Here is a 15,450-nt window from a genome sequence, read left to right on the forward strand (position 1 = left end):
CTTGGCTGCTTTTTGGTGGGTTTCTCTGGGCAACTCTCCCCCCCGTGTTTTTTCCCTCCTTTCAGGACTTGCCGGGATTCTAGAAACTGACAGAAGACTAGGTGGGTTCCGATCTTTCAAGAAGTGCTTCTTGCATGTGTTTCAAAAAAAAAAAAAAGACAAGTTTGATTTATGGAAATGAAATTATCTGTAGAAAAATTGCCTTGGGGATTAATGGTTGCTGGGCATAAGGAAAAATATCTTTGATTCACCTGGTGTGTTTTTGACTCCTTCCTTACTTACAGCCTGTGGTTAGGGTGGGGAGGATCAATTTTAGCATCCTATGAAATTAGCCACATCTGCAGACAGCCCCTGGGAAACGGCTCCTCTGCTCTTCTAAGAATTAGGTAAAATGTGAACTCTTATGAAATATTCAAAAACATTACTAACAGTAACTTTGGGATTTATAACTGCTGTGAACCATTTGTCAGATGCTCTGTTGGGTATTTGAGGTAGCAATTATGGTGATTAGCAATTATCATGGTCCTATCTATCTGCTATTAAGGAAAGTTGATTTTAAAAGTATAGACTTAAAAAGATATATGTTGCAGTTATGAGTTCACAATATATCAGTATCAGGTCTTTTGTATGTGTATAGCTTTATCCTTATACATATACGCATATTTATATACAGTGTGTGCATGGTTAGCTTTTAATTCGGTTCAAAACTTTCTTTCTATTACTTTCTCTCTCGGTACATCCTACCTAGCCCCAGGGAAAGTGAGATGGTTCAATGACAGGATTTTAGGATTGAAGAAAGGTATGTCCGCATTTTGCAACTGACTGGTTAGCTGAATGGTGTGACTTAAGTGCCAAAGGCTGGTTAATGACTCGAGACTACTTTTCCTAGGCAAAGGTCGCAATTCATATTTATCTTTCTGAAGTTTGGGTTGCATAACCTGTGGATGGCATGGTGCGCCTAAGCAGAGGTTTCTGTGAATCATCCTTCATTTGAGAATTCCTGCGGGGAAGAAGGACAGCACCGGTCCAACGCAAACACAGAAGTGGGGTTGGGGCGGCTCTCCACCTGGTGGCAAGGGGGTCGCGCTTCGGGCGGAGTATTTTGCAGACGAGGTAATGGAGGTCCCGAACGCAGCAGCATCACCAGTTGAGCAAAACGCAGTTCTTCCTCTGGGCAGGCTTTGAATCTCGCCCCCGTCCGCTTCTTCACGCCCCCCCCCTCCCGCCCCGACGCCCCTCCCCACGCCCCTGAGCTAAAGAGGGGCCGGCTGCAGGTGCCCGCGCGCACCCCATTCGGTCCGTCCCCTATCTCAGTCACAGCACGGGCCTGTCCAGGGTCATTCTCTGTCCACAGCCGCCGATCTGCAGCCGACGGCGGGCGCGCAGGGAGCCGGGAGAGAGACAAACAAGAGATAGGTGGGGGGCGCGGCGAGGAGTGCGCGGCCGGCCGCCCCTTAAGACGGATCCCGGCTCGGAGGGGCCTTCCGAAGGCGCCTGTCGCGCCCGTCTCCCCGGGGCCACCTTTAGGCGAGTCCCGCGGCTGACCCGCCCTCCTGCCGCGAAATTCCGCCTCCCGGGCCAGCCAGCCGAGCGGCCCGAGCCGGAAAGTTGGCGGGTGGGGGAGAGAAGGGGGTGGGGGTGGGGGGGAAGCGGCCGATCGGGAGCCGCAGCCGAGCCGGGTCCCGCCGGGAGAGATGTCGCGGCCAAGGCTGGCGGGCGGCCAGCACCTTTGTCATGCTTCTGGGCCCGCGGGGCCCCGACTTCAAAAGTTGGCGACCCGCGGGCCGCGCTCGCTCGGGAGCGCACCGGGGCCGGGCCCGCGCCGCGCCGCGCCGCCGCCTCTCACCGCGGGCTCCGCTCTCGTTGCAGGTGGCTGAGTCCCGAGCGGCGGCCGGAGCATGACCATGACCCTGCACAGCAAAGCCCCGGGCATGGCCCTGCTGCAGCAGATGCAGAGCGGCGGCGAGCTGGAGCCGCTCAACCGCCAGCAGCTCAAGATGCCCCTGGAGCGGCCCCTGGGCGACGTGTACGTGGACGGCAACAGGCCTGGCGGCGGCGTGTACGGTTACCCCGAGGGCGCCGCCTACGACTTCAACGCGCCCGTCGCGCCCGCCGTCTACGGCCAGGCGGGCCTCGGCGGCTACGGCCCCGGGTCCGAGGCGGCCGCGGCGTACGGCACCAACAACCTCGGGGGCTTCCCCCAGCTCAACAGCGTGTCTCCGAACCCCGTGATGCTGCTGCACCCGCCGCCGCAGCTCTCGCCCTACCTGCACCCGCACGGCCAGCAGGTGCCCTACTACCTGGACAGCGAGCCCAACGCCTACGCCCTGCGCGAGGCCGGGCCCCCGGCCTTCTACAGGTACCCGCGCCGCCCGCCCCGCCACCACTTCGGGGGGTAGCGGCCCAGCACCGACTGGCCGCCAGCGGGAGGGAGCGGGACGCGGGGACGCCCCGTCGCCACCTTCGGGGTGAACTGCGCACCCGCGCGCGCGCGCTCTCGCTGGAACGCAGTCGGTGCGGGGGTTTACGGGGCAGGGGGCGGGCCGAGGGGTGCTGCTGAAGGTGCATCTCGGGGTCTAGAGTCAAGTTTTCTAGTTTGAGCTGAAAGGGAGAAAAAAAAAGCGGGGAAAATTAAAATAAATAAATAATAAAAAAGATCCCCCGCCTCCCAGGGGTCTGCGGGAGGCGCAGCTCTAAAGCCCCGCGCGCTTTCTAACCAAACACTTGTCAGGGAGGCCCGCAAAGGCTATTTGTTATTGCGGGCAGAGGAGGGTGTCCCGCAGCCCCCCCTCCCACCACATAGTAAATAAACACCAGGCGCTTGGGGTCCCAGGTGTCCCTCCTTGGAATTTGAATTAAAGGCAGCGGGCGCGGATGGGGGGACGGTGTTTGGCGCTTTCCAACAGTTTCCAACAGAGTTCTTATTTAAAAGACACTGGTTTCTAAGGAGCTAGCAACATGTTGCTTTCCTCTGGCATCTCGTCTCAGGATGGGAAACAGGCGATTCTGTTTTTTGGTTTGGTTTTGTTTGGGTTTTTTTTTTTTTCTGCGTGCGTGCGTGCGTGTGCGCGTGCGTGCGTGTGTTTTCTACATGTGTGTATTTCCTGGCGCCCGCCCTTCATAGACCCCCCCCTCCCCGCCCCACACCTTTCCCAGGTTCCCCCTTTTGCATGTTCGAGAACCCCCCCCCCCCCCCCGGGATTTCATGGCAATGTTCTTTTCAGGAGAGTTACCAATGAGGTGATGGGTCGGAACAAGTTTCTGCTTTCTGAGCTCTCTGCCTGGATCCTAGTTGCTGCAGACGACAGACATAAGTCTCGTGACAAGGGGAAATTTATAGGTGTTCCGTGAGCGCAAAACATGCCCCGTTTTTTAAATACTCGGCTACCAGCTCAGTTGCATTCCCAGCCTGTGGGGCGCAAGCGTGCCCCCTACCCCACGCCCGCCCACTGCTGCTGGCCGGCTGGGTTCCCAGCCTGTCAGTGGGTGCGTTGCAAAGGTTGGCTCCCGGGGACACTAAGGCAAGCACCACTGTAGCTAGAGCTTTGATTGCTTGTGCTCTTGCATTCCCCCCTGAAAGAGATGAAGACTTTCCTTCCACTCCCCTCCCGATTTCCTTCTGACAGTTTGTCCCCATGCTGGTGGACCCGGAGGGGTGGTTACCTGTGTCCTAGCGCCCACGGGATGTGAGCCCCAAGGACTGAGACTAGGAGGAATTGGAGCGCCCACCAGATGGGGCTTTGAGTCAGGCACTGCCTGATCCTTGCCTCTCAGGCACCCTGCGCTCTCGCGGATCCCTGGTCCATCCTCCCGCACACTCCCCTCCAATCCCCAGCGGACAGGCCCTGGCTAGTTACACTACTTTTTTCCCCAGAGATATTTATGACAGTAGAAAGGGGAGGAAAGTGACACGGGAAGCCACCAATGGGCACATTTAGGGGGTCTGAACGTCCATTCCCTGCACCCTTAAAGGGCTTCCGGGGTTCCCATAGTCAGGCGGGTCCTGCCACTTAAAGCCATCCCAGGAAGCGAACTTTTAAAAAGGTCGGCCTATTCCCAGTGAATTTTGCTAGCTTTAAGTCAATTTTTTTTTAAAGTGGGCAAGAATTAATTTTGTTCACTTTAGAAAACATGTTAGAATAAAATAGGACCATTAAGTCCTCATTCACACATTTTAAAAGAAATCCTCTACGGGGAGGAAGGCAGGGATGATGTGGATTCCATAACCTCCTGGTAGACTGCAGAAACTATTTTCTTTTCCACCTAATTTTCAGTTCTTTTATTGCAAATTAATGCCACCAAATTTCAATGGACACTAATGAGACTGCTCCCCAGTGGATTATTTACTGCCTTGCTAATAATTACAAAGTGAGCATGGTCAAATGAAAGAGTGGAACACATTTTATTCAAAATTATTCATCATCCCAGGGGCAAATAATATCACTAGAAGGTGCCCCATCTTAAACTATTTTTTTCTATTGCAGTAGATGATCTTCCAATACTTTTAGAATAATAATTTTCAGAAACTAACCAAGAACTTAAAAATAAAGTAGAAGCCATGCAGATATGAGATTCTGTACAGAGATTTGGTTTTAGAGTGATTCTTTTTTCCCTTTGTAGTTTTTTCCCCAGAACTTTGACTTTTGTTTGAATTTTGCCTCCTATAAATCATGAAGATGAAGTGGTAGCTTGCTTGAAATGAATGGACATTACTAAATATTGCCCCACTCTCCCTGTTTCTGCTTGAAGATATGTCTAGATAAAAAACTGATACTTGCTTGGGACTTTTATAAAGAACCTTTGCTTTTTTTTTTCAGTGGTTATTAGAACATTGGGGACTGAAAGCAGTGTTTTCAAACCCCTTGTCAAAACCCAGAGATCATGAAATCAGTTTAGTGCATATACAACTTTAAAAATAGGGAGGCTCATTAGAAGAGAAGGAATAGAAAATATTTAGTAAAGGTGAGTTTTATTTATTGTAATTATACGTGATTGCATAGTAACTGTTGTACATTTGATTTTTATCAGGGTTGAGGTCAAAGAATTTTGAAAGCTACTGGCCTCAAATGCTCTGTTCAAGTAGAAAACAAAAAATTTGAAGAAGCGGTTGCTTGTTTTATCTATAAAAATTCAAAGACTCACTAAGTTGCTTTAGTTTTCACCTCCTAGAAATTAGATGATATCTTGAGATCAGTTGACTTAAAAGTTGAAATTACTGATTGTTAACTTTTCCATTTGTAAAATGGATGATAAAATATCTGATCTTTTGGATTGACCACCAGAATGTTCCATTGGAATGAGCGGAGAATTTGTGGGAAGATCACATTATTTCACAGTGAGATGCTTTTGCTGTCTTCTATTGACTGTAGAATATAGCCATATTGGTGTATGAAAATATGATTTGTAAAAGTACTCTAGGCATTTAATAACCTGAGAAAGATTGTTATAATACCCAATAAATTAAGAGGGGGAAATCTGTAAGTAATCAAGCTGACCTCCAGTGGACCTCCAGTCATTCAAATTATGAATCCAGTCAGTGTACAAGTTATTAGGGCTTCTCCTTTAAAAAAAAAGTTTTGTGTCTTGTTGAAGTTTTTTTGAGAAGTAAGTAACACATACTGGGTGTATGATAAACCAGGTTTTTTAAAAAGGTCTATTGAATACTATGCTTTTATTTTAAAACAAATAAAAACCTAAATTGGATTTTAAAAAATATGGTGCGTATGATTCAGTTTCTCCTTCAGTTTTATTCAAAATTCCTGTTTGAATTCTAAGAAGGACCGCAGTATAAAATGACTCTCTTTTTTCCTTCTTCATGAAATTTTAGGTAGGAAGTATCCCACTGGTGGTAATTTAATTTTATTTTCAACTCTGAACAGAAACTCATTTCTAGGGAGATATTTGGATGACTAATTTTCACATTTCCAATAATTCTTTTTTTGTATGTAGGTATTATTTATTTCCTTCCTTCCTTCAATTAATTGAAATTGTTATGTTTATTTGATACTTTGATTTGGTCTAATAGTTCCAGGAGTAACATACTGCCTCAGAAATGAATGTATTTTTGATAGAAAACAGCATCAGCTCTTCAAACACTCTTTCATTTTCAACTACTCCATGTAGCTCATACCTTTCTGAGAGGTCCTCAAGGATCATTGCCACTTATTCTAATCTTCTTTCTTACACCCCATAAGTTAATTTGGATCTTTGGATAACTCTTGTGAATAAATTTAGTATGTGACATTCATAACTTTAGAAAATTCAAGTTCAGCATGCTGTCTTATTATTTTAAGAACATAAAATATAGGCTAGAATTGACATCAAGAAAATATATGTGATATATGTACACGAATTTTAATGATAGGACATCAGAGATTTTTTTCAAATGAGATTGTAATGAGATAGTATATAAGCCTCTAATACCTTTCCGATTTTATTCACTTATGAATATTTTCTGATGCTTTTATAAACTTAAAAATATAACTGGCAAGAACTTATGTGTATAGTCAGGAGTTTCACTGCAAATAAAGAATAATAATGTAATGAAATCTTTTCTTTCTGTGTTAACCAAATCTATGTATCTGCAACATTTTTTCGTTGCCTGGGTTATCATAAGGAGTTTTAATGATTTGGGCACAATTTAAAACAATCATTGATTACATGAAAATAGTTTTACCTAAAGAATTATAGGCCTTTATATTCTCATTTCCCCTTTATATTCTAATATATATAGATATATATTCTAATATATATATTAGAATAATATATATTCTAATAATTATAGGCCTTTATATTATAATATATATGTTCAGCATAAAACCAGTATTGCTAACTCCTCATGTGGTTTCATTGTCATTTGAAATTGAACTTTATAGAACCCTTCGGAAAGCCTCCAGCTCTCTTTATTTGCTAGAGCACATTGGCTGGAGAGGACCAATTAGTCATTCGGTTTAACCTTGAGTTTCAATTTGGTCTTCAGAGGAAGGAAAACCCAGACTGGCCTCAATGGTTTAGAACACAAATGCATATATTAAATAGAAATGTAGAAATGTGTTGGCCTCAATGGTTCAGAACGCAAATGCATATACTAGACAGAAATGTAGAAATGTGTGTGTGTGTATACACATGAATTGAATTCTGTGAATAGAAACCAAGCAATGTGAAAGTGTAAGAGGTATTGTAGAAGGTTCTTACATCAAAATCATGAAACCATTTTGTTTTATTTTTGCCGTTTTGATTTAAACCCTTCCAATGGACTGATCTTTGTTGCCATCTAAGTTAGCCCCCAATCTGATGTGTCCTTCACGTCACATGTAGATCCTACCTTTGAAATCTGGGCTTTGATGGGAGCACCTTTAGGATATGTGTGATGAATTGAGGGAAGAAACTACAAATTTCTCAGCACCTTAGAGAATATTATTTGGGATTATAGAGGAAGGTTGGCATTAACAATACTTTGAATTACCTAAGCACTTTCCAACCTTGATTAAAAAAAAAACTAAAACTATTTAGTGCCCAAATGGACACATTTTTATATTGTTTAATGAAGTCATAATTTCAAGAAACTTGGTCAAATGAGAGAGGGTGTGATTGCCGCCCGTACGTGGTGTGGTGGTTTGGTGTGGAATTAAAGGTAGTGGTGGCGGTTGTTGGTGGTGATGGCGATGGTTCTTTGAAGTTTTGGCATCACTTTGGGAATGTCACTTTTCCTGATGTCTATTATGGAGTCTGAGCAGAGAAATCACTCGTGCTGCAGAGACAGTACAAGTGAGCAGCTACTTGCTTGCTGTGGTGGTTACAACCCTGGTTTGAATCTCTAGCACCACCTATGGTTCCTGATTATGGCTGAGGGGGTCACACAAATAACCCCTGAGCATTTCCTGGGGTTGCCCCTCCACCCCCCCAAAAGAAACCACCCCACAACAACAACAACAACAACAAAGTCAAATCTGTTTCATTCACTTTGCTCATTTTTTCAAACGTAGTTGTAATTTAGATAAATAGCCCAACATTTCAACAGTGAACTAATCAATAATGCAGATGACACAGATCTATTAGTATCTGTGATTTAAGAGTGGGCTTGGGTGTCCTGTCACTCTAGACTCTGTGAAATGCCTATGAAATATGCTCGGGTCAGTTTTGCAACACACTTGGACGAAGTAAATTAAGAACTAGGCAGGACTAAACATTCACAAACGAGTCCTCCTTAAATACTGGATGGGCTCTTTGTGAGGGTGTGTTCACGCCCAGGAGGGGCCAAGGAGCACATGGAGTTTCAAGGTGAGGTTCTCACCTCCTCTGGACAGCTGCAGAACCCCCACCTGGGCCTTATAGTGGGTCCCCTCCTATCCTGCCTCCTCCAAGCATCTCTTCCTTCTGTTCCCACCCAGGCTTCCTTCTCCCCAGCTTGACTCACTTGCTCATATAAAAGCAGGATATTTCTTCTAAGACCCTGGAAGTTAAACAGAATTCTGTTTTTAGTTTCCTGCAGCTATTTAGAAATAGTTAATTTTGTTTTTTTTTTTTTGCAGTGGCATAAATTCTTTTCCCTCTGCTACCCTTTAATAAAAATGTCTGTGTCTGTTCTGGAAGTTTCTCATTGGTTTTTTTGTTTGGCTCCGTTTTCGAATGTTATTCTTTTTCCACTTGCTTTGACCTCTTTTTCCCACTCAAGTTTTCTCTGTTCTCTGTTTTCAAATTTGCTCCTTCTAGATATTTCCTTCCTTTTTTCCCTGGTTTAGTTCCTTTTTAACTGCTTTGTCTCTTCTTTTTCATTTCCAGTGAAATTTGAAACAGAGCTCAACAGAGTTGCTGTCTTCAGAGAGTGAGTGGTGTGAGAATATGCCTCCATAAACAGCCCAGAGTGGTATCGCATACAAGATAGAAGTTTAGAACCAAATCAGGAAGAGATTTTTCACAGAGTGCAATTGCTTTGACAATTTATTCATTCCTTTTTGGGGTAACCTGGTCCTAAGTTGTGGGGCTCATCAGTGGCATGGATAAATTAGAATGTGTTGTTGTAGTACTTATTAATTATGTTCATCAGAGTGCCAGCACAGAGCAGCTAGGAAATCATGTTACATGAGTGCGTGAAATCTTTGGGCCTTACTTTTCTGCAGAAAGATTTAGAATAGAGATAGCCATGTCGTCTTGGCTGCTGTCTCTGTTTATAGACTGGTTTTCAGGAATTCTAGAAACAGGTAAACTTGCACAGGGCATTTGAGCCTGATTTTTAACTTGGCACTCTGACAACAAAATGATTCATTTTGAGGTTGAGGATATATCTCAGTGATAGAGCACAGGCCTTGTTTTATATGTATGTGACTCTAGGTTCAGTTTCCAACAACTGCAAAATCAAACAAACAAACAAACACCAAAAACAAACCAATGGAATACCCCTGTCATTTTGGAGCACACCTAGGTGCATGTATGGCTCCCTTTACTCATTTAATGAGGGTACTCTAAATGCTGAAATGTTTGCAATACAATACCAACATTGTGAGAAACAAAAGTGATTTCAAGCTTCCATTATGTTAACTTAAAACTCTGTATTTTCTTCTTTCCTGTTGGTTTATTTCAAACATTCCAGAGAGAAAGGAGCTGTATTCCCACTTGAGTACAAGATACGATTTATTGATTTATTTATTATTTATTTATTGGGTTGCACAGGGATTACTCCTGGCTCTGCACTCAAGAATTATACCTGGAGGTGCTCAGGGAACTATATGGGATGCTGGGAATCGAACCCAGCTTGGCCAAGTGCAAAGCAAACACCCTACCCGCTGTGCTATTACTCCAGCCCCCAAGATGCGATTTAGCTAAACCAAAAAGTTACTTTATTTTGGTATCCCCCTCAAATTTTTTAAGACCTAAGGTAGGGGGCCTCTTTGGTTTCTAACAGGACTTCCCCAGCTCTGGCCTTTGTGGAGACTCCTCTGCCCACTTTTGAGGGTCAAATAGGGAGTTGTGAGTCAGCCCCATGATGGGTCTCCTTCCTGGTGGCCTTTCTGGAACTTTCTAGGGGATGGAAAGAATTGGAGGAGTCTGTGATTCCTTCTTTTTTCCTGAAGAAAAATGCAAAGGGGTCTCTAGGGAATTGCAAGTACACTCTCTTCGAATTCCATATTTGTGAATTCACTATTTGCTAAAAGTTATTTGTAAGACCCAAATCAATAACCCTGGATCATTCTTTTTTTGGGGGGGGGTCACACCCGGCGATGCACAGGGGTTACTCCTGGTTCTTCACTCAGGAATTACCCCTGGCAGTGCTCAGGGGACCATAGGGGATGCTGGGATTAGAACCTGGGTCGGCCGCGTGCAAGGCAAACACCCTACCCGCTGTGCTATCGCTCCAGCCCCCCCTGGATCGTTCTTGGTCATTACTGTGCAGAGTGGGGGAAATCTGAGAATCACTGGACATGGTTCCCAACTTAGGTTCCCGGCTACGCTCGCACCAGGCAATGGTTTTAGCCTTCTGTCTAAACACACATGTGCCAGATGAGGTCTTTTAGGTGACGTGCTTTCTGCATGCTTGCATTTCTGCTTATATTTTTATTAAAAACACTAATTTGCAAAGTTGTTTATTATGCAGTTGTTTCAGGCACTTAGCGTTCCAACACCACCACCAGGGTGACCTTTCCTCCTTGGTGGGAATTTTCCCATTTCAAAAAGCTCCTGGCCATCTTGTGCTCCAAAAAGACAGTGTTATGTATTCTCAGCACTGCGGATAGTGGGGGGGGGGGGGGGGGGATGAACTTTGTTTAGTCGTGAGTACAGAACTGCTGGGCATGAGTTCTGTGTTAATGAAGCAGCAGTGTAAGTCAGTCTGTCTTAAAATAGAAACACATCAGAAACAGGGCTCTATACTGATTGGTGAAAATGCTGGATTCCAAGACTTGAACGTACCTAGTTTTGTCTATCCTGTAGGAGCAATGGTTCAGTATTCACAAAGTCTCTGTTGATGAGACTTGAATGTATAAAATAGCACAACTGAAGTACAGATGTGAGGTCCTGGCAGTTTATTTCTCACTGGACCCTGCTTGAGTTCTCATTTTAGCTCAGCGTGCCTCAGTTTACTCATCTGTAGAGTGGGTGGTAAGGCCTGTGCCTTTTGATAGTTTTCAAGATTGAATGAGTGCAATAGTTCTAGGACTTAAAACACAGTCAGGACATAGGAAATCATTGTTTGTTTGCTTTGTGTGTGTGTGTGTGTTGGGGGCATGCCCAATGATAATAAATGCTTGTTTTGTTTATTCTGTTTTTGTTTGGAGGCCACACCTAGCAATGCTTAGGGGTTACTCCTGGCTCAATGTTCAAGAATTACTCCTGGCAGTGCTTGGGAACCTTATGGAGATGCCAGATCAAACCCTGGTCAGTTTCATGCATGGCAAATAAACGAATTACCTGCTGTATTATCTCTCCTGCCCCATCAAGTCATTGTATTTTATTGCTCCTTTATGGGAAGGTGCTGGGAATTGTACAATGAAGGAGGTAAACAGAGTGTCTGGGGCAGGAATGTTTGTAACTTCCCTCTGTTTATTTATTTTGCCTTCAAGGAACCAACTTTAATGCCCTATTGTGATTAGAGTTAAAGTTTTTCCAACTGAAAGGAAGTAGGAAGTTGAAATGCTTATGGTTGATGCCAGGTACTGTGCTACCAAAAAAAAATCTAATACAGTCCAAAAATATAAAAAGAAAATCAGTAGGGAGTGTGTAAGGGGTGGACAGGGGCTGAATATTATGGTGAAGCCATCCTCTGAAAAGTACTAGAGCAACTGTTCCTTCTTATTGCTAAGTTCTTGGAAAATGATTTTAAGTGAATGACATATGGCTTGACCAGGACATCTAGTGATCTTTTATTCCAGAAGCTGGAATAGGTTTTCTTTTTTTTCCTTTTTCTATGTCATCAGTGTTTTAATAGAACAACATAATTGAAATGCCATTTGAAGATGGGAGGTAAGAAATTGATGATGGGGGTGTACTGGGGGGAGTAGGGTCATTAAAGGTGCTTGCCTTACCAACCCAAGTTCAATCCCTGGCATCCCATAGGAGACCCCCAAGCCCTGCGAGGAGTGATTGCTGAGCACAGAGCCAGGAGTAAGCCCTGAGCACTGTAGGATGTGGCCCCTGACACCCCCCCCCACCATTGTCCCATTGTAATTGGTCTGGGGAAGCTATGTTATACAGAGGGAAAGGAGGGAATTCTTCTGTGATTTGAAAAAAAATTATTCTTTCTACCTCCTTTCTGAAAAAATGGATTTTCAGCTCTGGCGGCATATTTGAATCAAGGATGCTTTCGGCACCCAGATGACTCAAAAAGACCTAGTCTCATCTCATCAGTTTTGATCAGTATACTAAGCTCAAAGTAGGAATAAGCCATTAAGAAGCCCAATAAAACTAACCAACACCGAATCTCTGCAGGGTTTTCTCTTGCATAGTTCACTTATTGGAAGTTTCCTGACACATCTGTAGGCGTCGCCTCAATTGTAAAGACTTACAGGGACCTGGAGGTCCTTTCTATATGCCCAGGATTTTGCTGAGTTCCAAACTCAGGCTGGTCCCATTTCCAAGTCTTTATTTCCTTAAACTGCTTGGGGTTTTGACCTAGAGACTAAAGGGGGTGTTGGAGAGGAAAGTGACAGTATCATTAGTTTTTACTCTCGGTCTTTCTGAAATAACTCAGCACTCCAAGAGGGTGAAAGGAAGGCAAACTGAAGACGAATATAGGAGGGTATGTGTTTGCTGCAGGATATAAGACGAAACTAGCAAACAACCAAAGGTAGGAGTGCAAACACAGACCTCTGCCAATGAGCTCTCAGCGTTTAGGATTTTGCTTAGAAATTGAAATGCTGAGATTGTCCCCCCACCCCCCTAGGGCCCTCTTGCTTTTAGCTCTTCAGTCACCACCACAGCCTCCAGCACAGAGTAGACAAGTCTTAAAGTCTGAAAAGCAGTGCTGTTGAGAGACGGTGCTAGCTTTGTAATTGCGTTTGCAATGGGAACATTCCTGGAAGGCTATTGTGTAGAGTTCATTAAAGTGCCCCTTGCGTGTACCGCACCAACTCTTTGGGTATTTGCAGAATTCTTCCTGTCAATAGGATAGGTGCTGTTTTTAAGGCTGTCCCTCTCTACAGAGTTTGAAAGGGTATTAAAATACTCTTGCATTTTCATTTATTTTTACTTTGTAATGAAATTTTGTGTATTTAACCAAACTTGCTTGGAGAAATGGGAGGAGAGAGAAAGGGGAGGGGAAGAAGAAAGGAAAAGAGGGAAAGAGGGAGAGAGACAGAGAGAGAGACAGAGAGAAAGATACATGTTCAAGAGTGAACATGGGCGTTAGAGTGATAGTACAGCACTTTGGAGCACTTACCTTGCATATGGCTGAGCTGGGTTTGGTCCCCAGGACCCTTATAGTCCCCTGAGGCCATCAGGAGTGATCCCTGAGTGCAGAGTCAGGAGTCAGCCCTGAGTACCCCTGGGTTTGGCAACAGAACAAAGACAAACAAAAAAGGGTGAGCATGGCTTCCCCAGCGTGGGAAAGAGCACAGTTTGCATTGTTGAGTTTCTTTGGTTGGGGGATTCGGGAGGGGGCATGCTGGGGATGGGATCCAGAGCCCCCACAAGCCGGGCAAGTGCCGTACAGCTGAATCACAGTCAGTCCCAGGGCCTGCCAGTTGGTGGGTCCCACTGTCTGCTGAGGAAAGTGGGGCTTGCAGAAGCTTGACCGGGACTTCTCAGCCCAGGGCGAGCTTCACTGAGCCCTTTCCCCATGGTCGATGCCCGAGTCTGTTCTTTGCTCAGAGCAGAAACAGGTTAGAAATGAACTTGGGTCTTGTCTAGTGGCCACACAACTTGAAATACAGGTTCTCAGCCACGCATAAGGACTGGCCTAGGGCTTTCTGTTTCCTGTTTTTTGCTTTTTTTGTTTTATTGGCACCTAGCAGCTGTGACTGATGAAACTGGTGCTTGGGAGTAACTCCTTGGTTCTTGCAGTGTTGGGAGATCAAGCCCAGGATTTGGACCTGCAAAGCCCTTAAAGCCCTCCAGCTCTTTAAGCCTGATCTCACCCATTATCTTTATTTATTTATTTATTTATTTATTGAGTGGTGTACAGAGCAAACCCAAGGCCTCACACATGCCCAAGTTGATTTTTTTTTTCTTTTTGGGTCACACTTGGCTATGCACAGGGGTTACTCCTGGCTCTGCACTCAGGGATTACTTCTGGGAGTGCTCAGAGGACCATATGGGATGCTGGAAATCGATCCCGGGTCGGCTGCGTGCAAGGCAAACGCCCTACCCGCTGTGCTATCACTCCAGCACCTCCCCCAAGATGATTTTTTGAGTCTAACCCTCTTCTAAAGTATCTGAGCTAGATGTTAGGAAAAGTCTAGTAGACTTGTCAGGTGACTTGTACTGGACTGCACAAGTTCTAGAGTTTTGTTGAATAACTGTGGCTCATAGAAATGCAATTATAGTGTTTTTCTAGGTGACAATAATATTAATGTTTATGATTTTGATGGGCTGAAGCGATAGCACAGTGGTTGGGTGTTCGCCTTTGACACGACCGACCCGAGTTCAATTCCTCCGCCCCTCTTGGAGAGCCCGGCAAGCTACCGAGAGTATGGAGCCCACGTGGCAGAGCCTGGCAAGCTACCCGTGCATATTGGATATGCCAAAAACAGTAACAATAAGTCTCTCAATGAGAGACGTTACTGGTGCCTGCTCGAACAAATTGATGAGCAATGGGATGACAGTGACAGTGACAGAAAATACTTAACAGAAAATAATTTTGATGTACAACATTATTGCACCTTTACCATTACCACAGTGCCCAGGAAAGATTGCCATGAACTTCCCTCCCCTCCCCTCCCCTCCCCTCCCCTCCCCTCCCCTCCCCTCCCCTCCCCTCCCCTCCCCTCCCCTCCCCTTCCCTTCCCTTCCCTTCCCTTCCCTTCCCTTCCCTTCCCTTCCCTTCCCTTCCCTTCCCTTCCCTTCCCTTCCCTTCCCTTCCCTTCCCTTCCCTCTCCTCCTCTTTCTTCCCCTCCCCTCCCCTTTAGTCCTCTTCTTAGTCCCCTCCCCCCTCCTCCTACTCCTCTCCTCCTCTCCTCCCCTCCCCTTTCATCCTCTTCCCACTCCCCCTCTCCTCCTCTCCTGTCCCCTTCCCTCCTGTCCTCTCTCTGCACCTCCTGCCCCCTTAAAATTGCAAATTGTTAGTATTTTTGATGACTTAGCACCAGGCACTGTCAATTGAAAGCCTTGAATGGACCATCTTGTTGAGCTCTTCCAGCAGACAAGAGGGCTTGGACGGCTATTCTGCTCACTTTATGGCCAAAGAAACCAAGTAAGTCTCAGAGAGGGCGAGTAACTTGCCCAAAGCCATGCTGTCAGCCATGGAGAGTTAGGGATCCAGAATCTAGATGTGGGACTTGGAATGTGCGGTTTCCCAATGCT

General features: G+C 45.4%; 1 protein-coding gene across 2 annotated transcripts in view; it reads left to right on the top strand.

Annotated features, from left to right (window-relative positions):
- The window catches only part of ESR1 (estrogen receptor 1), a 279,658-nt gene that overhangs the window by 236 nt on the left and 263,972 nt on the right, over window positions 1-15,450 (top strand). Inside the window, exons 1-2 of one of the 2 annotated variants that reach the window (XM_055136027.1) lie at window positions 1,319-1,416; window positions 1,870-2,359. In XM_055136027.1, the coding sequence (XP_054992002.1) occupies window positions 1,899-2,359 (461 nt within the window). In that variant the 5' untranslated portion in view covers window positions 1,319-1,416; window positions 1,870-1,898. Of the gene's footprint in view, window positions 1-1,318; window positions 1,417-1,869; window positions 2,360-15,450 lie in introns of those variants that run through there. The other variant, XM_004601103.2, reaches the window with a different exon arrangement.

The sequence above is a fragment of the Sorex araneus genome, chromosome 4 (genome assembly GCF_027595985.1).
Source record: "Sorex araneus isolate mSorAra2 chromosome 4, mSorAra2.pri, whole genome shotgun sequence".
Taxonomy (NCBI): Eukaryota; Metazoa; Chordata; class Mammalia; order Eulipotyphla; family Soricidae; genus Sorex; species Sorex araneus.